Raw genomic sequence first — 19,625 nt, forward strand, 5'->3', positions numbered from 1 at the left:
GTGGAATACGCACAATGCATCATTTTATATAGATTAATAAATAATAGCCTACTCATACAAAAGACATTTACAAAAAAGGTGAGTGTCTGGCTACTGGCTTTGCTCTTTTACATCATATAGGGTTATATACAGTACCAGTCAAAAGTTGGGACACACTTACTCATTCAAGGGTTTTTCTTTATTTTTACTATTTTCTACATTGTAGAATAATAGTAAAGATATCAAAACTATGAAATAACACATATGGAATCATATTTGACCAAGAAGGAGAGTGATGGAGTGCTGCATCAGATGACCTGTCCTCCACGATCACCTGACCTCAACCCAAATGAGATGGTTTGGGATGAGTTGGACTGCAGAGTGAAGGAAAAGCAGCCAACAAGTGCTCAGCATTTGTGGGAACTCCTTCAAGACTGTTGGAAAAGCATTCCAGGTGACTACCTCATGAAGCTGGTTGAGAGAATGCCAAGCGTGTGCAAAGCTGTCATTTTGGTTACTACATGATTCCATATGTGTTATTTCATAGTTTTGATGTCTTCACTATTATTCTACAAAAAAAGGAAAGAAAAACCCTTGAATGAGTTGGTGTGTGCAAACGTTTGACTGGTACTGTATTTATAAAGAAAGACAGCTTGGCAACGTTTCTTGCTTTGTTTTGCTCTGTGGTCTTAATGCTATTATGTGTAGATTTCTATACGGGCTCAAAAGTCCCAGCCAAATGTAACAGCACTGCATAAACAACATGCCTAGATGTAAATATTCAATACACACATTCGGAATGTTTAGGCATACTGCTGTAGAGTATATTTTCAATCAGAGCAACCGCTGTGGTCAATTGCGCATCAGTCTGTCGGCCAGTCATCTGATTCTGTACTGGACAAGTTCTACAGAATTGTAGAAGTTATTATCTTTTTTGGAAACTGAACAGTTGTTCATTTTAGTCCACGTTCCTTATGTGGAGTGTTTTTGATTCGAAACAATAGGAATTTCACTCCGACTGGATGACTGCCCTCCAGTTATACATTGTTTTTGGACGTTATGGGCAATTGATAGGAAATAAATAATTATTTCCTTGCTATTATGCTGAATAAGGCATTATTTCCTTATGTTTTGTTAACATCAAGGACTGTTCTAACTTTTTGATTAGACCGGTTGTTGGTAAAAGCCTCCAATAGTCGGTCCATTGCTGCGCAAGAAAACGTAGTCTCCAAACTTTACAGAACAGTTATGTGTAGCCTACGTGACAAAATGCCAAAGAAGAAAAAAAAGCTCTCCTATAAGGGGTAGCGGCGGAATGATGGGAGAGAGAGAGAACGGAGAGAACTTCCCTTTTCGTTCTTCAAGCAGCCAGTACCGGGTTGACAGGATTAGCTGGCAGATCAATTGTGCGCGCAGCATGACGGTTGGAGAGGTCAAAGCCACGACCGCTGGCTGTATGCGAGCGCGTAACAACATTGAGCAAGATCAATGCTGAATTTAACACCCAATTAATTAATATACCATCCATTACAAACGATCAATTGAGTCGAACAGTTTGCTTCACGTTTTTGGCAACCTAGTTATAATCTCTGCTTTACATAATTGCTTGCTAAGATTAGGCTGGTGCTGATCAGTGTCCTCTATAGTTTCAAGGAAAATGCCTACAAGCTAAATAAACTCCGCTGATTCCTTTCACAGACCTGTCAGAACAGGTATACAGGTCTGGTAAAGGAAAATTGGTAAAATTGCACTTTCAAACTGCATACCCATTTCCGTTGCATTACTTCTATTTCAGTTTGTCTGCATTTTACAATCGAATAGTCTACATTAGGCTATGCATTTTTCTGTGAAGCTATTATTTCTTACTCACGTTATTGCTGTTGGAGAAACGTGTCCACTCCTTGTCCGTTGGGCTCCTAAATGCATTTGTATGCATTTGTCCAGGCAGCAGAGTTCTAAGTGAAAACAGAATTCCACGCAAGAGGATCCAGGTTCATGAGCTAGCCATTAGTTAATACAGCCAAAGGAAGCGTAACTGAACGAAGAATGCCACCTCAGAATTTCCTCATTGTATGCAGTCCAAGGAGCAAGCACGGCTTTCCCACTCACTCAAAACTTCTCCCCCAACTCATTTGCTTTGCGGTTTGCAGAGCGCAGTGATTATTTTCTCTCTCTCGACCTACCAAAGAGGCGCGCACGCAAGTAGGCTGGTGACTGTAGATAGAAATCAATGTATGACGAGAAAGAGCATTGCGACAAAGAATTACAGTATTTAAATGTGATATTTACAGTGGCATAAGAGGAATCCGAGTTCGATGCTTTCTATTGAGTGGTCTCCAACAGACAGATAGAGAGAGAGCGCAGCCAACTCTGTACTTAACCTCCAGGCGCAGCCTGGTCTCATAAACTAGACGTAACATAGTAAACGTAAATCCGGCACTCTCAAATTAGTATAATATATGTTTAGTATGGTTACATAAGACAGAAAGTTACTTAAGGCAAAAAGTCAATATAATGGTTGGTTGAGTAGATGGGTGAGCGTATAACAGGAACGTCTAGCAACCCAAATGTTGAGTGTTCGAATCTCTTCACAGACAATTTTAGCTAATTAGTAACTTTGCAACTACTTGCTACTTTTTAGATAATTTGAAACTACTTAGCATGTTAGCTAAATGTTCCCACAACCCTATCCTTAACCCTTTAACTTAACTCCTAACCCTAACCTTAACCCATAGCCTAGCTAACATTAACCACCTAGCTAATTTTAGCCACAACAAATTAGAATTTGTAACATCATGCATTCGACCAAATTTGTAACATACTGTACAAATTGCAATTAGCAACATATAATATACATTTTAATTCGTAACATATCATACGAAATGGATGATGGACATCTACAAATGAATACATACCATACGAAACCTAACATAACATACCAATTGGAGCATCTCGGATTTACATTTACTATGTTACATCTACCCCTGGAGGGAGGATGAATAATGTTGTTGACTCCTGAGGTGGATGAGCTGGCTAATCAGCGGTCTACTCGCATTAATATTTTTATTGACCGGTATACGCCCACACCATTCTGTTGTTGGTATACGCCCACACCATTCTGTTGTTGGTATACGCCCACACCATTCCAAAACAGAAAAGCTGCTTTTAACATACTTCATAAAAAAATGGGATGGAAAACTATTTCACTCATATTGTAATTAACTATAGGTCATATTTCATAGAAAACTGGAAACACAGAACAGTTACTTTATCATTCACATTTTACTACCCATCTTGGCATGCAGACAGTGATTGGTGGCCTATATCCTTTTTTCTTAGGCTTTTGTTGCGATAAAACTGTAGTTGATGGGAGGCCCGTGTGGGTTCTGTGCTATTTTAGGCTCAAGCCAAAAACAATAATGATCAGGTCATAATCAGGTCACATCAGAGAGAGAGTCGTATACTGTAGCAGATAGCGACAGAGCATCAATCAGAGTCGTATACTGTAGCAGATAGCGACAGAGCATCAATCAGAGAGTCCTATACTGTAGCAGATAGAGTGACAGCGCAACAATCAGAGAGTCCTATACTGTAGCAGATAGAGCGACAGCGCAACAATCAGAGAGTCCTATACTGTAGCAGATAGAGTGACAGAGCATCAATCAGAGAGTCCTATACTGTAGCAGATAGAGTGACAGAGCAACAATCAGAGAGTCCTGTACTGTAGCAGATAGAGTGACAGCGCAACAATCAGAGAGTCCTATACTGTAGCAGATAGAGCGACAGCGCAACAATCAGAGAGTCCTATACTGTAGCAGATAGAGTGACAGCGCAACAATCAGAGAGTCCTATACTGTAGCAGATAGAGCGACAGCGCAACAATCAGAGAGTCCTATACTGTAGCAGATAGAGTGACAGAGCATCAATCAGAGAGTCCTATACTGTAGCAGATAGAGTGACAGCGCAACAATCAGAGAGTCCTATACTGTAGCAGATAGAGTGACAGAGCATCAATCAGAGAGTCCTATAGAGTAACATCAGAGTGACAGAACTCCAATATTCATACTGTATATGAATAGGGATGACCTAGGCTGTGGAATCCAGGGATACTGTATATGCCCCTTCGGTTAGTCAGACATAGAATATAATAAAATAGACATACTGTAAGCATATATGTGATTTATCAATACATACAAATCATGTGTAGAAGGCTCAGATTTCCCTGTTTTAGCAGGATTGGTGTATTTTGTTGGTGTTTTTCCCTCTCTCTCCCTCCCCTCCAGTGGTCTGTGTTTGCAGCCTTAGTCTGTGAGAAGTATTGCTACATGCCCTGATGAGCAGAAACATTAGTGGGGATGACAATTCCTTGAAGGGATTAACTAAGGTTTTCACTAAAGCCTGTAAGACTGACCACTTGTCATAGCATGGACGTAAAACTGGGTTCATCTTGACTACACCAGACCCAGAGCTAACCTCATATTCATTTATCTCCTGGTTTCTACAGAAATGTTGTTGTATCACCTCAGTTACTGCTTTTTCTTCTCCATTGAAATGGTGGTCATTCTATTCTTAAGGCCTCCTCTGTGCCAAAGTGGAGGTAACAATGACTAGTGGCAAAAAATAAGTGAACCTAAAAAGGTTCTTCAGTTGTCACCATAGGTGTAACGGCCGTCGGAAGAGAGAGTAGACCAAGGTGCAGCGGAGTTAGTGTTCATCTTCAGGCATTTATTAAACAACGTGAACACTATACAAAAACAAGAAAACCGACAGCCAAACAGTACTGTCAGGTGCAAACACGAAACAGAAACAATCCCCCACAAAACCCAAAGGAAAAACAGGCTCCTTATGTGTGACTCCCAATCAGCAACAACGAACGACAGCTGTGCCTGATTGGGAGCCACACATGGCCCAAAACAAAGAAATACAACACCATAGAAAAATAAACATAGAACGCCCACCCAATGTAACACCCTGGCCTAACCAAAATAAAGAACAAAAACACCTCTCTATGGCCACGGCTTTACAATAGGAGAACCCTTTGGTTGCAGGTAGAACCCTTTTTGGTTCCAGGTAGTATCCTTTCCACAGAGGGTTCTACATGGATCCCAAAATAGTTCTACCTGGAACCAAAAAGGGTTCTCTCCCTAGAACCAAAAATAGTTATCCTATGGCGACAGTCGAAAAACCCTTTGGAACCCTTTTTTTCTAAGAGTGTAGCCTATAACAATATATTAACAGAACTTCTGCTTAACTTCATTTAAGAACAGTATCCCTCCATTCAACATAAAGGTTGGCTTTGTCACCTTTGTGAGAGCATACAGTTCAAAGTGTATTTTTGTTCCTTTTAGGCCCCTAACCTTAATCATCTATGAATGGAGCATTGATGGATACAAGCCAAAGAGTGAGATCCAATCTGTGATGTCACATGTCAGTAATTGGTGAAATCTAACACCAGCTGGTGCTCAGGGATGAATACAGAAGCTCCTCCTGCACCAGTGCAAGTCAAGGCACATGCAGAAACTACCACCTGGCAACCTCCTCCCTGAGTCAACAACATTATTTGTGTATGAGTTAACAAAATATAGTCTTTTAAAGTGAGATTTTCACTGGACAGTTACTTTAAGCTTCCGGAATGAATTATGTACTTTGGTACACTCTAGAACCTAAAACAGTTCTCCGGCTGTCCCCATAGGAGAACCATTTGAAGAACCCCTTTGGGTTCCATGTAAAACCCTTTCCACAGAGGGTTCTACATGGAACCCAAAAGAGTTCTACCTGGAACAAAAAGGATTCTCCTATGGGGATGGCCAAATAACCTTTTTGAAACCATTTTTTCTAAGAGTGCAATATTTAGCTAAGGATGTAGAAACAAAACCAGAGAGAAAATGTGTGTGGTATTTCATAAGTGATTCATTTGAGTTTTGTAAACATCAGACACTGACAGTGGTTATTATACAGGTCAAGCTCCTGTGGTTTTGGTTTACACTGATTAGGTGGGAGAGTTAGTAACGAATTTACTCCTGCTCCTGAAAGAAGTTACAATACCGTATGTACAGTGTCTCCAGAAAGTATTCATACCCCTTAACTTATTCCCCATGTTGTTTCGTTACAGCCTGAATTCAAAATGGATTAAATATATTTTGTTCTCACCCATCTACACACAATACCTCACAATGAAAAAGTGAAAACATGTTTTTAGACATTTGAGGAAATGTATTGAAAATGAAATACAGAGCCTCCCGAGTGGAGCAGCAGTCTTAGGCACTGCATCACAGTGCTGTGGCATCACTACAGCCTGGGTTTTGATCCTAGGCTGTGTCACAACCGGCTGTGACCGGGAGTCCCATAGGGCGGCGCACAACTGGCCCAGCATCGTCCGGATTAGGGGAGGGTTTAACCGAGAGGGCTTTGCTTGGCTCATCGTGCTCTCGCGACTCTTTGTAGCGGGTCAGGCACCTGCGGGCTGACCTCGGTCGTCTGTTGAATGGTGTTTCCTCCGACACGTTGGTGCAGCTGGCTTCCGGGTTAAGCGAGCGGGTGTTAAGAAGCGCGGCTTGGCGGGTCATGTTCGGAGTCCACATAACTCTCCTGAGCCTGTTGCAGCGATGAGACAAGATAGTAAAAGTTGGTTGTTGATCATTGCTAGACAGCCATTTTCAAGTCTTGCAATAGATTTTCAAGCCGATTTAAGTCCAAACTGTAACTAGGCCACTCAGGAACATTCAATGCCATCTTGGTAAGCAACTCCAGTGTTTATTTGGCCGTATGTTTTAGGTTATTGATCTGCTAAAAGGTACATTTGTCTCCCAGTGTCTGTTGGAAAACAGACTGAACCAGAGTTTCCTCTAGGATTTTGCCTGTGCTGAGCTTTATTCCATTTCTTTTAATCCTAAAAATCTTCCTGGTCCTTGCCAATGACAAGCACACCCATAACATGATGCAACCACCACCGTGCTTGAGAATAGTGTGGTACTCAGTGATCTGTTGTGTTGGATTTACCCCAAACATAACGCTTTGTATTCAGGACATAAAGGTAATTTCTTTGCCACATTTTTAGCAGTTTTACTTTAGTGCCTTATTGCAAACAGGATGCATGTTTTTTGGAATATTTTTATTCTGTACCGGCTTCCTTCTTTTCACTCTGTCATTTAGGTTAGTACTGTGAAGTAACTACAATGTTGTTGATTGATCCTCAGTTTTCTTCTATCACAGCCATTCAACTCTGTAACTGTTTTAAAGTCACCATTGGCATCATGGTGAAATCCCTGAGCGGTTTCCTTCCTCTCCGGCAACTGAGTTAGAAGGACACCTGTATATTTGTGGTGACTGGGTGTTTTGATACACCCTCCAAAGTGTAATTAATAACTTCACCATGCGCAAAGAGATATTCAATGTCAGCTTTTTTTCTACCAATAGGTGTCCTTCTTTTTGAGGCATTGGAAAACCTCCCTGGTCTTTGTGGTTGAATCTGTGTTTGAAATTCACTGCTCGACCGAGGGACCTTACAGATAATTGTATGTGTGGGGTACAGAGATGAGGTAGTCATTCAAAAATCATGTTAAACACTATTATTTCACACAGAGTGAGTCCATGCAGCTTATTATGTGACTTGTAAAGCATAACAAAGTGGTTGAATACTTATTGACTCAAGACATTTCAGCTTTTCATTTTAAATTAATTAGTTAAAATGTCTAAATACATAATTCAACTTTGACATTATGTGGTATTGTGTCTAGGCCAGCGACACATGTTAAATCATGTGAATACTTTCTGAAGCGACTGTATCATACAACGATTATAACTTTACGTTACCCCCATTAAAATGGGTCCTCCTTTATTTTAAGAAAAAAAGATAATGATCACAATTTTCCAAAAGAACAAGCTTTAACCCACTTCCACCATTCCTCCAGGTTGACCCATTACCCTAGACCAAACATGGCTCTGTGAGTCAGTCAGCCCGTCAGTGACTGGGCTGAGAGTCATACCTCCCTCAGCCTCTCTCTCTCTCTCTCTTTCCCCCAGCCTCTCCCTCCCTCCCTAAGCCTCTCTCTCCCTGTGTCTCTCTCTCTTTCTCTCAGCCTCCCTCTCCCGCTCAGAGAGCCAGTGCATATGGTTTGATGTTTAGGGAGGATGATGGCGCTGGAGAGGAGACAGAGCAGTTCCTGCCTCAAATCCCCAGGTGGAACCCAGGGAGCTCCTCAGCTCACCAAGCCGAAGAGCCAGGCTCTTTGAAAGAAGCACGGAGACAAAACGTCCAGCCATCACCATCTAAAAATTCCAGAGGGACCAACTGAGGACAGTACATGGCTCTGGATCATAGAAATCGGTACTATAAATGATATAGGGTAACATTCATCTTATGGTGGGTTAGGTACTGTGGTGCGTTTGATAGTTGTTGTACCACGGAACGGACCGGAGCTATCCTTTTGCAGCAGTGCGTCAAGTCATGCACTGTTTTCTCATCAAAGGAAGTCTCTCTGAGGACAGAGGAGCACGTGCTCGGATGTGTCTCTGCATTTGCCATCAGTGATCATCTCAGGATAGTAATGCCTTGACCAGATGTTTTCCTATACCTTCATGAAAACAAGTGTTGAAGTGCTGCCTAATATCCAACATCACCGATGAGTTACAAGAGCTACTTTGATATTGGCTTTCCTCATTCACTCTATGACTTGGACAGAGTTGTTTAAAAAGTCAAAGCACAGTGATGATGCAGTATATTGATTGGAACAGGCTTATTCCTTCTCTTAGGAAACATACTGTTTTTGATGAATGGTCAATGGTCAAAAGCAGTGCACTATGAAGGGAGTAGAGTGCTATTTGGAACGTAGACCTTACTACCTCACTAAACATTCCACCCTCTCTAATTAGAGGAGGGGTAGAGGTAGAGGAGCTGTGTAATCATGTGAGTGAAGGAGCTGTGTCATTTCTTTCCAGTGTTGTGAGTCGGCACCCGTCACCCAGGCCTGTGTTTTCGCTGAGCAGGGACTAGGGAGAGTGTGGATAACAGCTTGGCGAGTGCTTAACAGATGGTGGGGTAGAGAGGTTGGGGTATGGGAGGCACTTGTAGCCGAAACAAACTTCCATGGCGGTCAGAGTGTGCTGGGGCAGGTAGCTGAGTGTGTTATGGGGTCACAAGGACCACTGGAGAGGAGAAGAAGAGTAGGAGGGGAGGAGGAGGAGGGGAGGAGGAGACGAGGAGAGGAGGAGGAGACGAGGAGGAGGAAGGAGGAGGAGAGAAGAAGAGAAGAGGAACAGAACAGAGGAACAAGGGAAGCTCAGGGACTAGGGGGTGACTGGGGCCAAAGGGAGAGAGGGATCTGGGGAACATGGAGGGGAAGTGACAACCCTCTTGGGTCTAGTGGGGGGAGTGGGTGGTTTTGGCAGTTGGAGGGTAAGAATGGAGTTGCTGTATGAGACACTACACATTCCTCGACCAAAGAGAGAAACAGACAGGGAGACATTTGTACACTGTAAATTGCATTGTGCTATTATTACTCAAAACCTTTTTTCTGAGTAATTTTTTAATAAAAACAAAAAAAAAATTACTTAAGTGGTGGATCAGCTTTAATATTGTGGATAGATTGTTGCTTCCATCAATGTAATTGTCGGCATCATTTCCAATCCCACATATATTATTTGGGTAAATATAAACTTAGCAAAAAAAAGAAACGTCCTCTCACTGTCAACTGCGTTTATTTTCAGCAAGCGTAACATGTGTAAATATTTGAATGAACATAACAAGGTTCAACAACTGAGACATAAACTGAACAAGTTCCACAGACATGTGACTAACAGAAATGGAATAATGTGTCCCTGAACAAAGGTGTGGTCAAAATCAAAAGTAACAGTCAGTATCTGGTGTGGCCACCAGCTGCATTAACTACTGCAGTGCATCTCCTCCTCATTGACTGCACCAGATTTGCCAGTTCTTGCTGTGAGATGTTACCCCACTCTTCCACCAAGGCACCTGCAAGTTCCCAGACATTTCTGGGGGAATGGCCCTAGCCCTCACCCTCCGATCCAACAGGTCCCAGACGTGCTCAATGGGATTGAGATCCGGGCTCTGTGCTGGCCATGGCAGAACACTGACATTCCTGTCTTGCAGGAAATCACCCACAGAACGAGCAGTATGGCTGGTGGCATTGTCATTTACATGCTGGAGGGTGACGTCAGAATTATCCTGCAGGAAGGGTACCACATGAGGGAGGAGGAAGTCTTCCCTGTGACGCACAGCATTGAGATTACCTGCAATGACAGCAAGCTCAGTCCAAAGATGCTGTGACATGATGGACCCTCCACCTCCAAATCGATCCCGCTCCACAGTACAGGCCTCGGTGTAATGCTCATTCCTTCGATGATAAGCACAAATCCGACCATCTGTATACTTCTGGCTCTTCTTTGGACGACGCTGTATTAACTAACCTCCAGACAAGCTTCAATGCCATACAACTCTTCTTCCGTGGCCTCCAACTGCTCTTAAATGCAAGTAAAACTAAATGCATGCTCTTCAACCGATCGCTGCCCGCACCTGCCCGCCCGTTCAGCATCCCTACTCTGGACGGTTCTGGCTTAGAATATGTGGACAACTACAAATACCTAGGTGTCTGGTTAGACTGTAAACTCTCCTTCCAGACTCACATCAAACATCTCCAATCCAAAATTAAATCTAGAATCGGCTCCTATTTCGCAACAAAGCATCCTTCACTCATGCTGCCAAACATACCCTCGTAAAACTGACTATTCCACCAATCCTTGACTTCGGCGATGTCATTTACAAAATAGCCTCCAACACTCTATTCAGCAAATTGGATGCAGTCTATCACAGTGCCATCCGTTTTGTCACCAAAGCCCCATATAGTACCCACCACTGCGACCTGTATGCTCTTCTAGGCTGGCCCTCGTTTCATATTTGTCGCCAAACCCACTGGCTCCAGGTCATCTATAAGTCCTTGCTCGGTAAAGTCCCGCCTTATCTCAGCTCACTGGTCACCATAGCAGCAACCACCCGCAGCACATGCTCCAGCAGGTATATTTCACTGGTCACCCCCAAAGCCAATTTTTCCTTCGGCCGCCTTTCCTTCCAGTTCTCTGTTGCCAATGACTGGAACGAGTTGCAAAAATCACTGAAGCTGGAGTCTCATATCTCCCTCAGTAGCTTTAAGCACCAGCTGTCAGAGCAGTTCACAGATTACTGCCCCTGTACATAGCTCATCTGGAAATAGCCCATCCAACTACCTCATCCCCATACTGTTATTTATTTTATTTATTTTGCTCCTTTGCACCCCAGTATCTCTACTTGCACACTCATCTTCTGCACATCCAGCACTCCAGTGTTTAATTGCTATATTTTAATTATTTTGCCACTATGGCCAACTGATTGCCTTACCTCCCTTGTCCTACCTCATTTGCACACATTGCATATAGACCTTTTCTATTGTATTATTGAGTGTATGTTTGTTTTTTCAAAGTGTAACTCTGTGTTGTTGTTTGTGTCGCAATGCTTTGCTTTATTTTGGCACGGTCGCAGTTGTAAATGAGAACTTGATCTCAACTAGCCTACCTGGTTAAATAAAGGTGAAATAAAAAAAATTTTAATCACCCCTGGTGAGACAAAACCACGACACATCAGTGAAGAACACTTTTTACTAGTCCTGTCTGGCCAGTGAGAGTGGGTTTGTGCCCATAGGCGACGTTGTTGCCGGTGATGTCTGGTGTGGACCTGCCTTACAATAGGCCTACAAGCCCTCAGTCCAGCCTCTCTCAGCCTATTGCGAACAGGCTGACCACTGATGGAGGGATTGTGTGTTCCTGGTGTAGCTCGGGCAGTTGTTGTTGCCATCCTGTACCTGTCCCGCAGGTGTGATGTTCGGATGTACCGATCCTGTGCAGGTGTTGTTACACGTGGTCTGCCATTGCGAGGACGATCAGCTCTCCGTCCTGTCTCCCTGTAGCACTGTCTTAGGCGTCTCACAGTACAGACATTGCAATTTATTTCCCTGGCCACATCTGCAGTCCTCATGCCTCATTGCAGCATGCACGTTCACGCAGATAAGCAGGGACCCTGGGCATCTTTCTTTATGTGTTTTACAGTCAGTAGAAAGGCCTCTTTAGTGACCTAAGTTCTCATAACTGCGACCTTAATTGCCTACCGTCTGTAAGCTGTTAGTGTCTTAACGAACGTTCCACAGGTGCATGTTCATGAATTGTTTATGGTTCATTGAACAAGGATGGGAAACCGTACTTAAACCCTTTACAATGAAGATCTGTGAAGTTAATTGGAATTTTACAAATTAACTTTGAAAGAGAGGGTCTTGAAAAAGGCAAGTCTCTTTTCTTGCTGAGTTTATATATCCATATACATACATACTAGAGGTCGACCGATTATGATTTTTTCAACGCCGATACCGATACCGATTGTTGGAGGGTCGAAAACCCGATATCGATTAATCGGCCAATATTTTTTATTTATTTGTAATAAATACAATTACAACAATACTGAATAAACACTTATTTTAACTTAATATAATACATCAATAAAATCAATTTAGCCTCAAATAAATAATGAAACATGTTCAATTTGGTTTAAATAATGCAAAAACAAAGTGTTGGAGAAGAATGTAAAAGTGCAATATGTGCCATGTAAAAAAGCTAACGTTTAAGTTCCTTGCTCAGAACATGGGAACATATGAAAGCTAGTGGTTCCTTTTAACATGAGTCTTCAATATTCTCAGGTAAGAAGTTTTAGGTTGTAGTTATTATAGGAATTATAGGATTATTTCTCTCTATATGACTTGTATTTCATATACCTTTGACTATTGGATGTTCTTATAGGCACTTTAGTATTGCCAGTGTAACAGTATAGCTTCCGTCCCTCTCCTCGCTCCTACCTGGACTCTTACCAGGAACACATCAACAACAGCCACCCTCGAAGCAGCGTTACCCATGCAGAGCAAGGGGAACAACCACTCCAAGTCTCAGAGCGAGTGACGTTTGAAACGCTATTAGCGCGCACCCGCTAACTAGCTAGCCATTTCACATGGGTTACACCAGCCTAATCTTGGGAGTTGACAGGCTTGAAGTCATAAACAGCGCAATGCTTGAAGCATTGCGAAAGCTGCTGGCAAAACACACGAAAGTGCTGTTTGAATGAATGCTTACGAGCGTGCTGGTGCCTACCACCACTCAGTCAGACTCCTCTATCAAATCATAGACTTAATTATAATATAATAAACACACAGAAATACGAGCCTTAGGTCATTAATATGGTCGAATCCGGAAACTATCATCTCGAAAACAAAACTTATTTTTTTCTTTCAGTGAAATACGGAACCGGTCCATATTTTATCTAACGGGTGGCATCCCTAAGTCTAAATATTCCTGTTACATTGCACAACCTTCAATGGTATGTCATAATTACATAAAATTCTGGCAAATTAGTTCGCAACGAGCCAGGCAATGAACGCAAGAGCAGTGACACAATTTCATGTTAGCAGGCAATAGTAACTAAATATGCAGGTTTAAAAATATATACTTGTGTATTGATTTTAAAGAAAGGCATTGATGCTTATGGTTAGGTACATTGGTGCAACGACAGTGCTTTTTTCACAAATGCGCTTGTTAAATCATCACCCGTTTGTCGAAGTAGGCTGTGATTCGATGAGAAATTAACAGGCACCGCATCGATTATATGCAATGCAGGACATGTGGCTCATGTGGTAGTTGGTAGAGCATGGTGTTTGCAACGTGTTTGCAATGCCAGGGTTGTGGGTTCGATTCCCATGGGGGACCAGTACGGGAAAAAACAAGGTATGAAATGTATGCATTCACTACTGTAAGTCGCTCTGGATAAGAACGTCTGCTAAATGACAAAAAAAGTTTTTTTTTTTAAATAACAAAAAAAATAATGTTAGATAAACTAGTAATATCATTAACCATGTGTAGTTAACTAGTGATTATGTTAAGATTTATATTTTTTTTATAAGATAAGTTTAATGCTAGCTAGCAACTTACCTTGGCTTCTTACTGCCCTCGGATAACAGGTAGTCAGCCTGCCATGCAGGCTCCTCGTGGAATGCAATGTAAGGCAGGTGGTTAGAGCGTTGGACTAGTAACCAGAAGGTTGCAAAAACGAATCCCCGAATCCCCCCTTAAAAGGCAGGTAACCCCCGTTCCTAGGCCGTCATTGAAAATAAGAATGTGTTCTTAATCTGACTTGCCTAGTTAAATAAAGGTGTAAAAAAAAGAATAATAATAAAAACGTTTTTTTTTAAATCGGCAAATCGGTGGCCAAAAATACCGATTACCGATGGTTAAGAAAACCTGAAATCGGCCCTAATTAATCGGCCATTCCAATTAATCGGTCGACCTCTAATACATACCCAGTTGAAGTCAGAAGTTTACATACACCTTAGCCAAATACATTTAAACTCAGTTTTTCACAATTCCTGACATTTAGTCTTAGTACAAATTCCCTGTCTTAGGTCAGTTAGGATCAGCACTTTATTTTAAGAATGTGAAATGTCAGAATAATAGTAGAATAATAATTGTCCCATAATTGTCCCATGTGCAGTTGCAAACCGTAGTCTGGCTTTTTTATGGCGGTTTTTGAGCAGTAGCTTCTTCCTTGCTGAGCGGCCTTTCAGGTTATGTCGATATAGGACTCGTTTTACTGTAGATATAGATACTTTTGTACCTGTTTCCTCCAGCATCTTCACAAGGTCCTTTGCTGTTGTTCTGGGATTGATTTGCACTTTTCACACCAAAGTACGTTCATCTCTAGGAGACAGAACGCGTCTCCTTCCTGAGTGGTTTGGAAATTGCTCCCAAGGATGAACCAGACTTGTGGAGGTCTTACATTTTTTTTCTGAGGTCTTGGCTGATTTCTTTAGATTTCCCCATGATGTCAAGCAAAGAGGCACTGAGTTTGAAGGTAGGCCTTGAAATACATCCACAGGTACACCTCCAATTGACTCAAATGATGTCAATTAGCCTATCAGAAGCGTCTAAAGCCATGACATCATTTTCTGGAATTTTCCAAGCTGTTTAAAGGCACTGTCAACTTAGTGTATGTAAACTTCTGACCCACTGGAATTGTGATACAGTGAATTATAAGTGAAATAATGGGTCTGTAAACAATTGTTGGAAAAATTACTTGTGTCATACACAAAGTAGATGTCCTAACCGACTTGCCAAAACTATAGTTTGTTAACAAGAAATTTGTGGAGCGGTTGAGAAACGAGTTTTAATGACTCCAACCTAAGTGTACGTAAACTTCCGACTTCAACTGTAAACTCAAGTTGTACTTTATCAAAAAGCAGGCCTGGTGTCCCCGATATTTCATAGCATTCAATTGTTTCCAGTACTTGTCTTATATTATCTCCAGTGTATCGTCCATGTAAAAAACCTGTCTGATTGGGATGAATAATTTCTGACAATACCTTTTTAATTCTCTGTGCCAAGCATTTAGCTAGAATTTATGCATCACAACACTGAAGTGTAAGAGCCCTCCAATTTTTTAAATGGACAGGATCTTTATATATACCACTTGGATCCTGTTTCAGTAATAATGATATCAGACCTTCTTGTTGCGTGTCTGATAACCTACCATTTATATAGGAGTGGTTAAAACATGCTTATAATGGTCCCCTGAGTATATCAATAAAAGTTTGGTATAGTTCCACTGGTATGACAGCCCTGGAGTTTTCCCAGCCTTAAAGGCTTTAATTGCATCAAGAAGTTCCTCCTCTGTAATTTGGCCTTCATGTGTCTTTCTGTAGAGATGTTAATTTTACATTATTTATAGGAAAAAAATCTATACAATTAGCTTGGGTTAGATGTTAATTTTACATTATTTATAGGAAAAAAATCTATACTATTAGCTTGGGTTAGTGGAAATGGAGTAGACTGAAACGAAAACATATTCTTAAAGTACTTTACGTCCTCTTTCAAAATATAATCCGGTGAACCATGCGTGACTCCATCATTTGTAACAAGTTTCAATAAGTCATTATACAAACCGACAAAGTCACGGTGACCCTGTATGGGGTCCAGATTTGTCTTCTATCATCTTCAAAATGTTGAGTAATGCCCCAAACAAGCCACGCCTCCAATATAATTTCCCAGTGTCCCTTGCCTTTTCGAGTGGAACTGTTACCACCCATGACTGTATTTGTTAGTGGCAGAGACATGGTTGTTGAATTCATTCATTTTTATTCTTGTGGCCTTCACCAAGTGAGTTCCTAGGAGAATGTTAATCAAGCTCTCACAGTCTTGCAGAATTAGATGTTCTCCAAACACCACATTTTGAAGTTGCTCAAAATGTCAAATTTAAAAGTGTTTTGTACAATTACATCAATATACCATCCCCGTCCACAACCCAAGCCTACTATATGGTAATAGTGCTCACCGTTGCCCCTTGCAGCCGGTTTTGAAAGCACAAATAGAGGTCCAATTTTGACGACAATCTTGAACAACCTGGTTGGAATGTTGTCATTGTAATTAAACTCTTTATGGAAATACATACAAAAAATTCTGGTCTAAGGGATCTCCAGGAATCTTCCAACTGGGATTTCTGGAAAACCTGTGAAACTTTACAGAATTTTCAACCATACCTGCAAGGCACATTATGCTGACTTGCAAATTGATGCATAAATGCTGTTGTAATCCAGCCAGAGTTAGGATATCCAACAGTTGGGTTTTTTATTCAATCGCAACCTGCATTCATAATGGCTGCCAGGGTTAGGAACTTTGTGAAGAGACTACCTAAACCATTTAAATTGGAACAAACATTTCAGTAACGTTTAAAAAATATCTAACTAAATGATTGGATTAGTTTATACAATTAAATTGTGTTTATCTTTGTGTAGCATAAGATTAATCAATCACTCAATGTACATGCAAAAACACAGATATTAAAAACAATTCCCCCAAATCTACCTGCAGTAGAGCATAATGGGAAAAAAAGTTCATTTGTTATCACAGCTTTACATTTTTTGGCTGATGTGAATTTTGATTTAGTTTTGAGTCAGTACCACATAACCATTTTAAGTAATAATGACTTTTAATATACTTTTAGTTCAATTTACTAGAAGTATTTAAGTTAAAAATGCCTTGGGGTTTATAGTGTAGAAACTCCAGGATTTTGTAACCAAATTAATTCCTGGATGCACTTCTAAAGACACACTGGGATGATGAAGGCTGTGTTGAAGGGCCTCTAGTAGAATAATAACCATGGGTCATTTTGGAATGGATGACATTAATGGATTTCCATCACATAAACAAAGGCTAGAGGTGAGTGTCACATAAAAACGTTATTTATTTGTTCCCCAACCAGTGTCATTGTTCATCAAAGAACCTGGAAGAGAGAGCGAGAACCCTGAACCTCATTTGAAACAATGGAACGAAACATGTTTCTTTTTCATTCATAATTCGTTTTGCACATGTAGCGAAAAAGTCAACTAAAACCACAAAAACAAGTCTGTGTGTCAATTCTCAACACACACTGGCATCCAACCCCCTCATCACATTCATGTCTCCAACCACCAAAGGGTGTTGAACTTTTATGGTTTCCTCTCCTGAATATCCTCAAGCAGTTTTGGAAAACACAGAGCTGAGTGTCTGTGTCTGTGCTTGCGGTTAACCATATACCTGAGGGAAAAACTAAAGGGAAGGAGAAGAGGAAAAAATAAAGAAATTCTGACCTTTTGTCTGTGCACGTTTCCAATTGATTTAAAAAAAAAATGTTATTTTCCTCCTGTGCTTTTCCCTGGTGGCTTAGCTCTGTTATCGCATAGTATTAAATGAGCACGAGAGCCTGGTGTCACGTCCTGACTAGTATAAGGGGGTATTTGTTATTGTAGTTTGGTCAGGACGTGGCAGGGGTGTGTGTCACGGTTGTCGTTGGAAAAGGAGGACCAAAATGCAGCCGGTATGTGTATGCTCATCTTGACGTTTAATCAATTCAAAATGAACACCAAAATAACAAAAGAACGAACGATCAACAAAACCGTCTGGCAAGGCACAAGGCTAAACACAGAACAATCTCCCACAAATGACAAACACAAACACACCCTAATATATGGGACTCTCAATCAAAGGCAAATAGACAACACCTGCCTTCAACTGAGAGTCCCAACCCCAATTAACCAAACATAGAAACAGACTCACTAGACTAAACATAGAATACATGAATATCAGACAGTGCCCAACAAACCCCGGAATACTTAAATCAAATGCCCTTTCAACAAACACACCACCCAGAACCACATAAAACGAATACCCTCTGCCACATCCTGACCAAACTACAATGACAATTAACCCTTATACTGGCCAGGACGTGACAGTACCCCCCCCCCTAAAGGTGCTAACCCCGGAAGCACCTCAAAAATAACAAAAACCCCAAACAACAACAAAAAATCCCCCCTAAACTAAAGGGAGGGAAGGGAGGGTGGCTGCCGTCACCGACGGCACTTGTGCTACACCCCCCCTCCCCAACCCACCTATGCAGGTGATGGTTCAGGCTCCGGCCTATTGTCCTCCAGAGTGCCGACCGACCCGATCAGCCTCGGACCGTAGGCAGACTCCCCCTGCTCCGGATCATGGGCAGACCTCCACCTCTCCAACCTGTATGCAGACTCAGCAAATAAACAGTTAATCTCTTTAAGTTCTGAATTGTCAGGCTTACTCAGTTCAAGGTTGCTGCTAGACTCCCTTGGGTTTTGGTCATCGGCAGACTCTGGGCAGATGGGCCACTCTGGCTGATCCTGGCCGCTGGGGCATTCTGGCAGCTCCGGGCAGTCTGGCCACTCTGGCAGCTCCGGGCAGTCTGGCCACTCTGGCGGCTCCGGGCAGTCTGGCCACTCTGGCGGCTCCGGGCAGTCTGGCCACTCTGGCGGCTCCGGGCAGTCTGGCCACTCTGGCGACTCCGGACAGTCTGGCCACTCTGGTGACTCCGGGCAGTCTGGCCACTCTGGCGACTCCGGGCAGTCTGGCCACTCTGGCGACTCCTGACTGACGGGCGGCTCTGGCGACTCCTGACTGACGGGCGGCTCTGGCGACTCCTGACTGACGGGCGGCTCTGGCGACTCCTGACTGACGGGCGGCTCTGGCGACTCCTGACTGACGGGCGGCTCTGGCGACTCCTGACTGACGGGCGGCTCTGGCGACTCCTGACTGACGGGCGGCTCTGGCGACTCCTGACTGACGGGCGGCTCTGGCGACTCTTGACAGACGGGCGGCTCTGGCGACTCTTGACAGACGGGCGGCTCTGGCGACTCTTGACAGACGGGCGGCTCTGGCGACTCTTGACAGACGGGCGGCTCTGGCGACTCTTGACAGACGGGCAGCTCTGGCGACGTCGGACTGGGATGACGCACTTGAAGCCTGGTGCGTGGTGCTGGTACTGGACGTACCAGACTGGGAACATGCAACTCCAGGCTAGTGCGGGGAGCGGGAACAGGATGAGTCGGACTGGGCTGACGCACTTCCGGGTCCGCACGAGAGACAGGAACTGGAAACCCAGGGCTATGGAGGCGCACAGGCGGTCTTGATCTTACCTCCTGCACAACCCCGTCCTGACTGGATGGAACTAGTAGCCCTGTACGAGCGGGGTGCTAGTACAGGGCGAACTGGGCTGTGTAGGGGCC

The 19,625-nt window shown here is 42.7% G+C and overlaps 1 protein-coding gene across 2 annotated transcripts in view; it reads right to left on the bottom strand.

The window, feature by feature from the left end:
- LOC115158706 (collagen alpha-1(XXIV) chain-like) overlaps nt 1–2,360 on the bottom strand; it is a 75,496-nt gene extending 73,136 nt beyond the window's left edge. For both annotated transcript variants that reach the window (XR_003868709.1, XM_029707932.1), the window contains exon 1: nt 1,850–2,360. Coding sequence is in view for 1 of the 2 variants with exons in the window: in XM_029707932.1 (XP_029563792.1) it covers nt 1,850–1,905 (56 nt within the window). In the remaining variant the exon portion in view is untranslated. The remainder of the gene's footprint in view (nt 1–1,849) is intronic.
- Between the last annotated feature and the right edge of the window lie 17,265 nt (nt 2,361–19,625).

The sequence above is a fragment of the Salmo trutta genome, chromosome 22 (assembly GCF_901001165.1).
Source record: "Salmo trutta chromosome 22, fSalTru1.1, whole genome shotgun sequence".
Lineage (NCBI taxonomy): Eukaryota > Metazoa > Chordata > Actinopteri > Salmoniformes > Salmonidae > Salmo > Salmo trutta.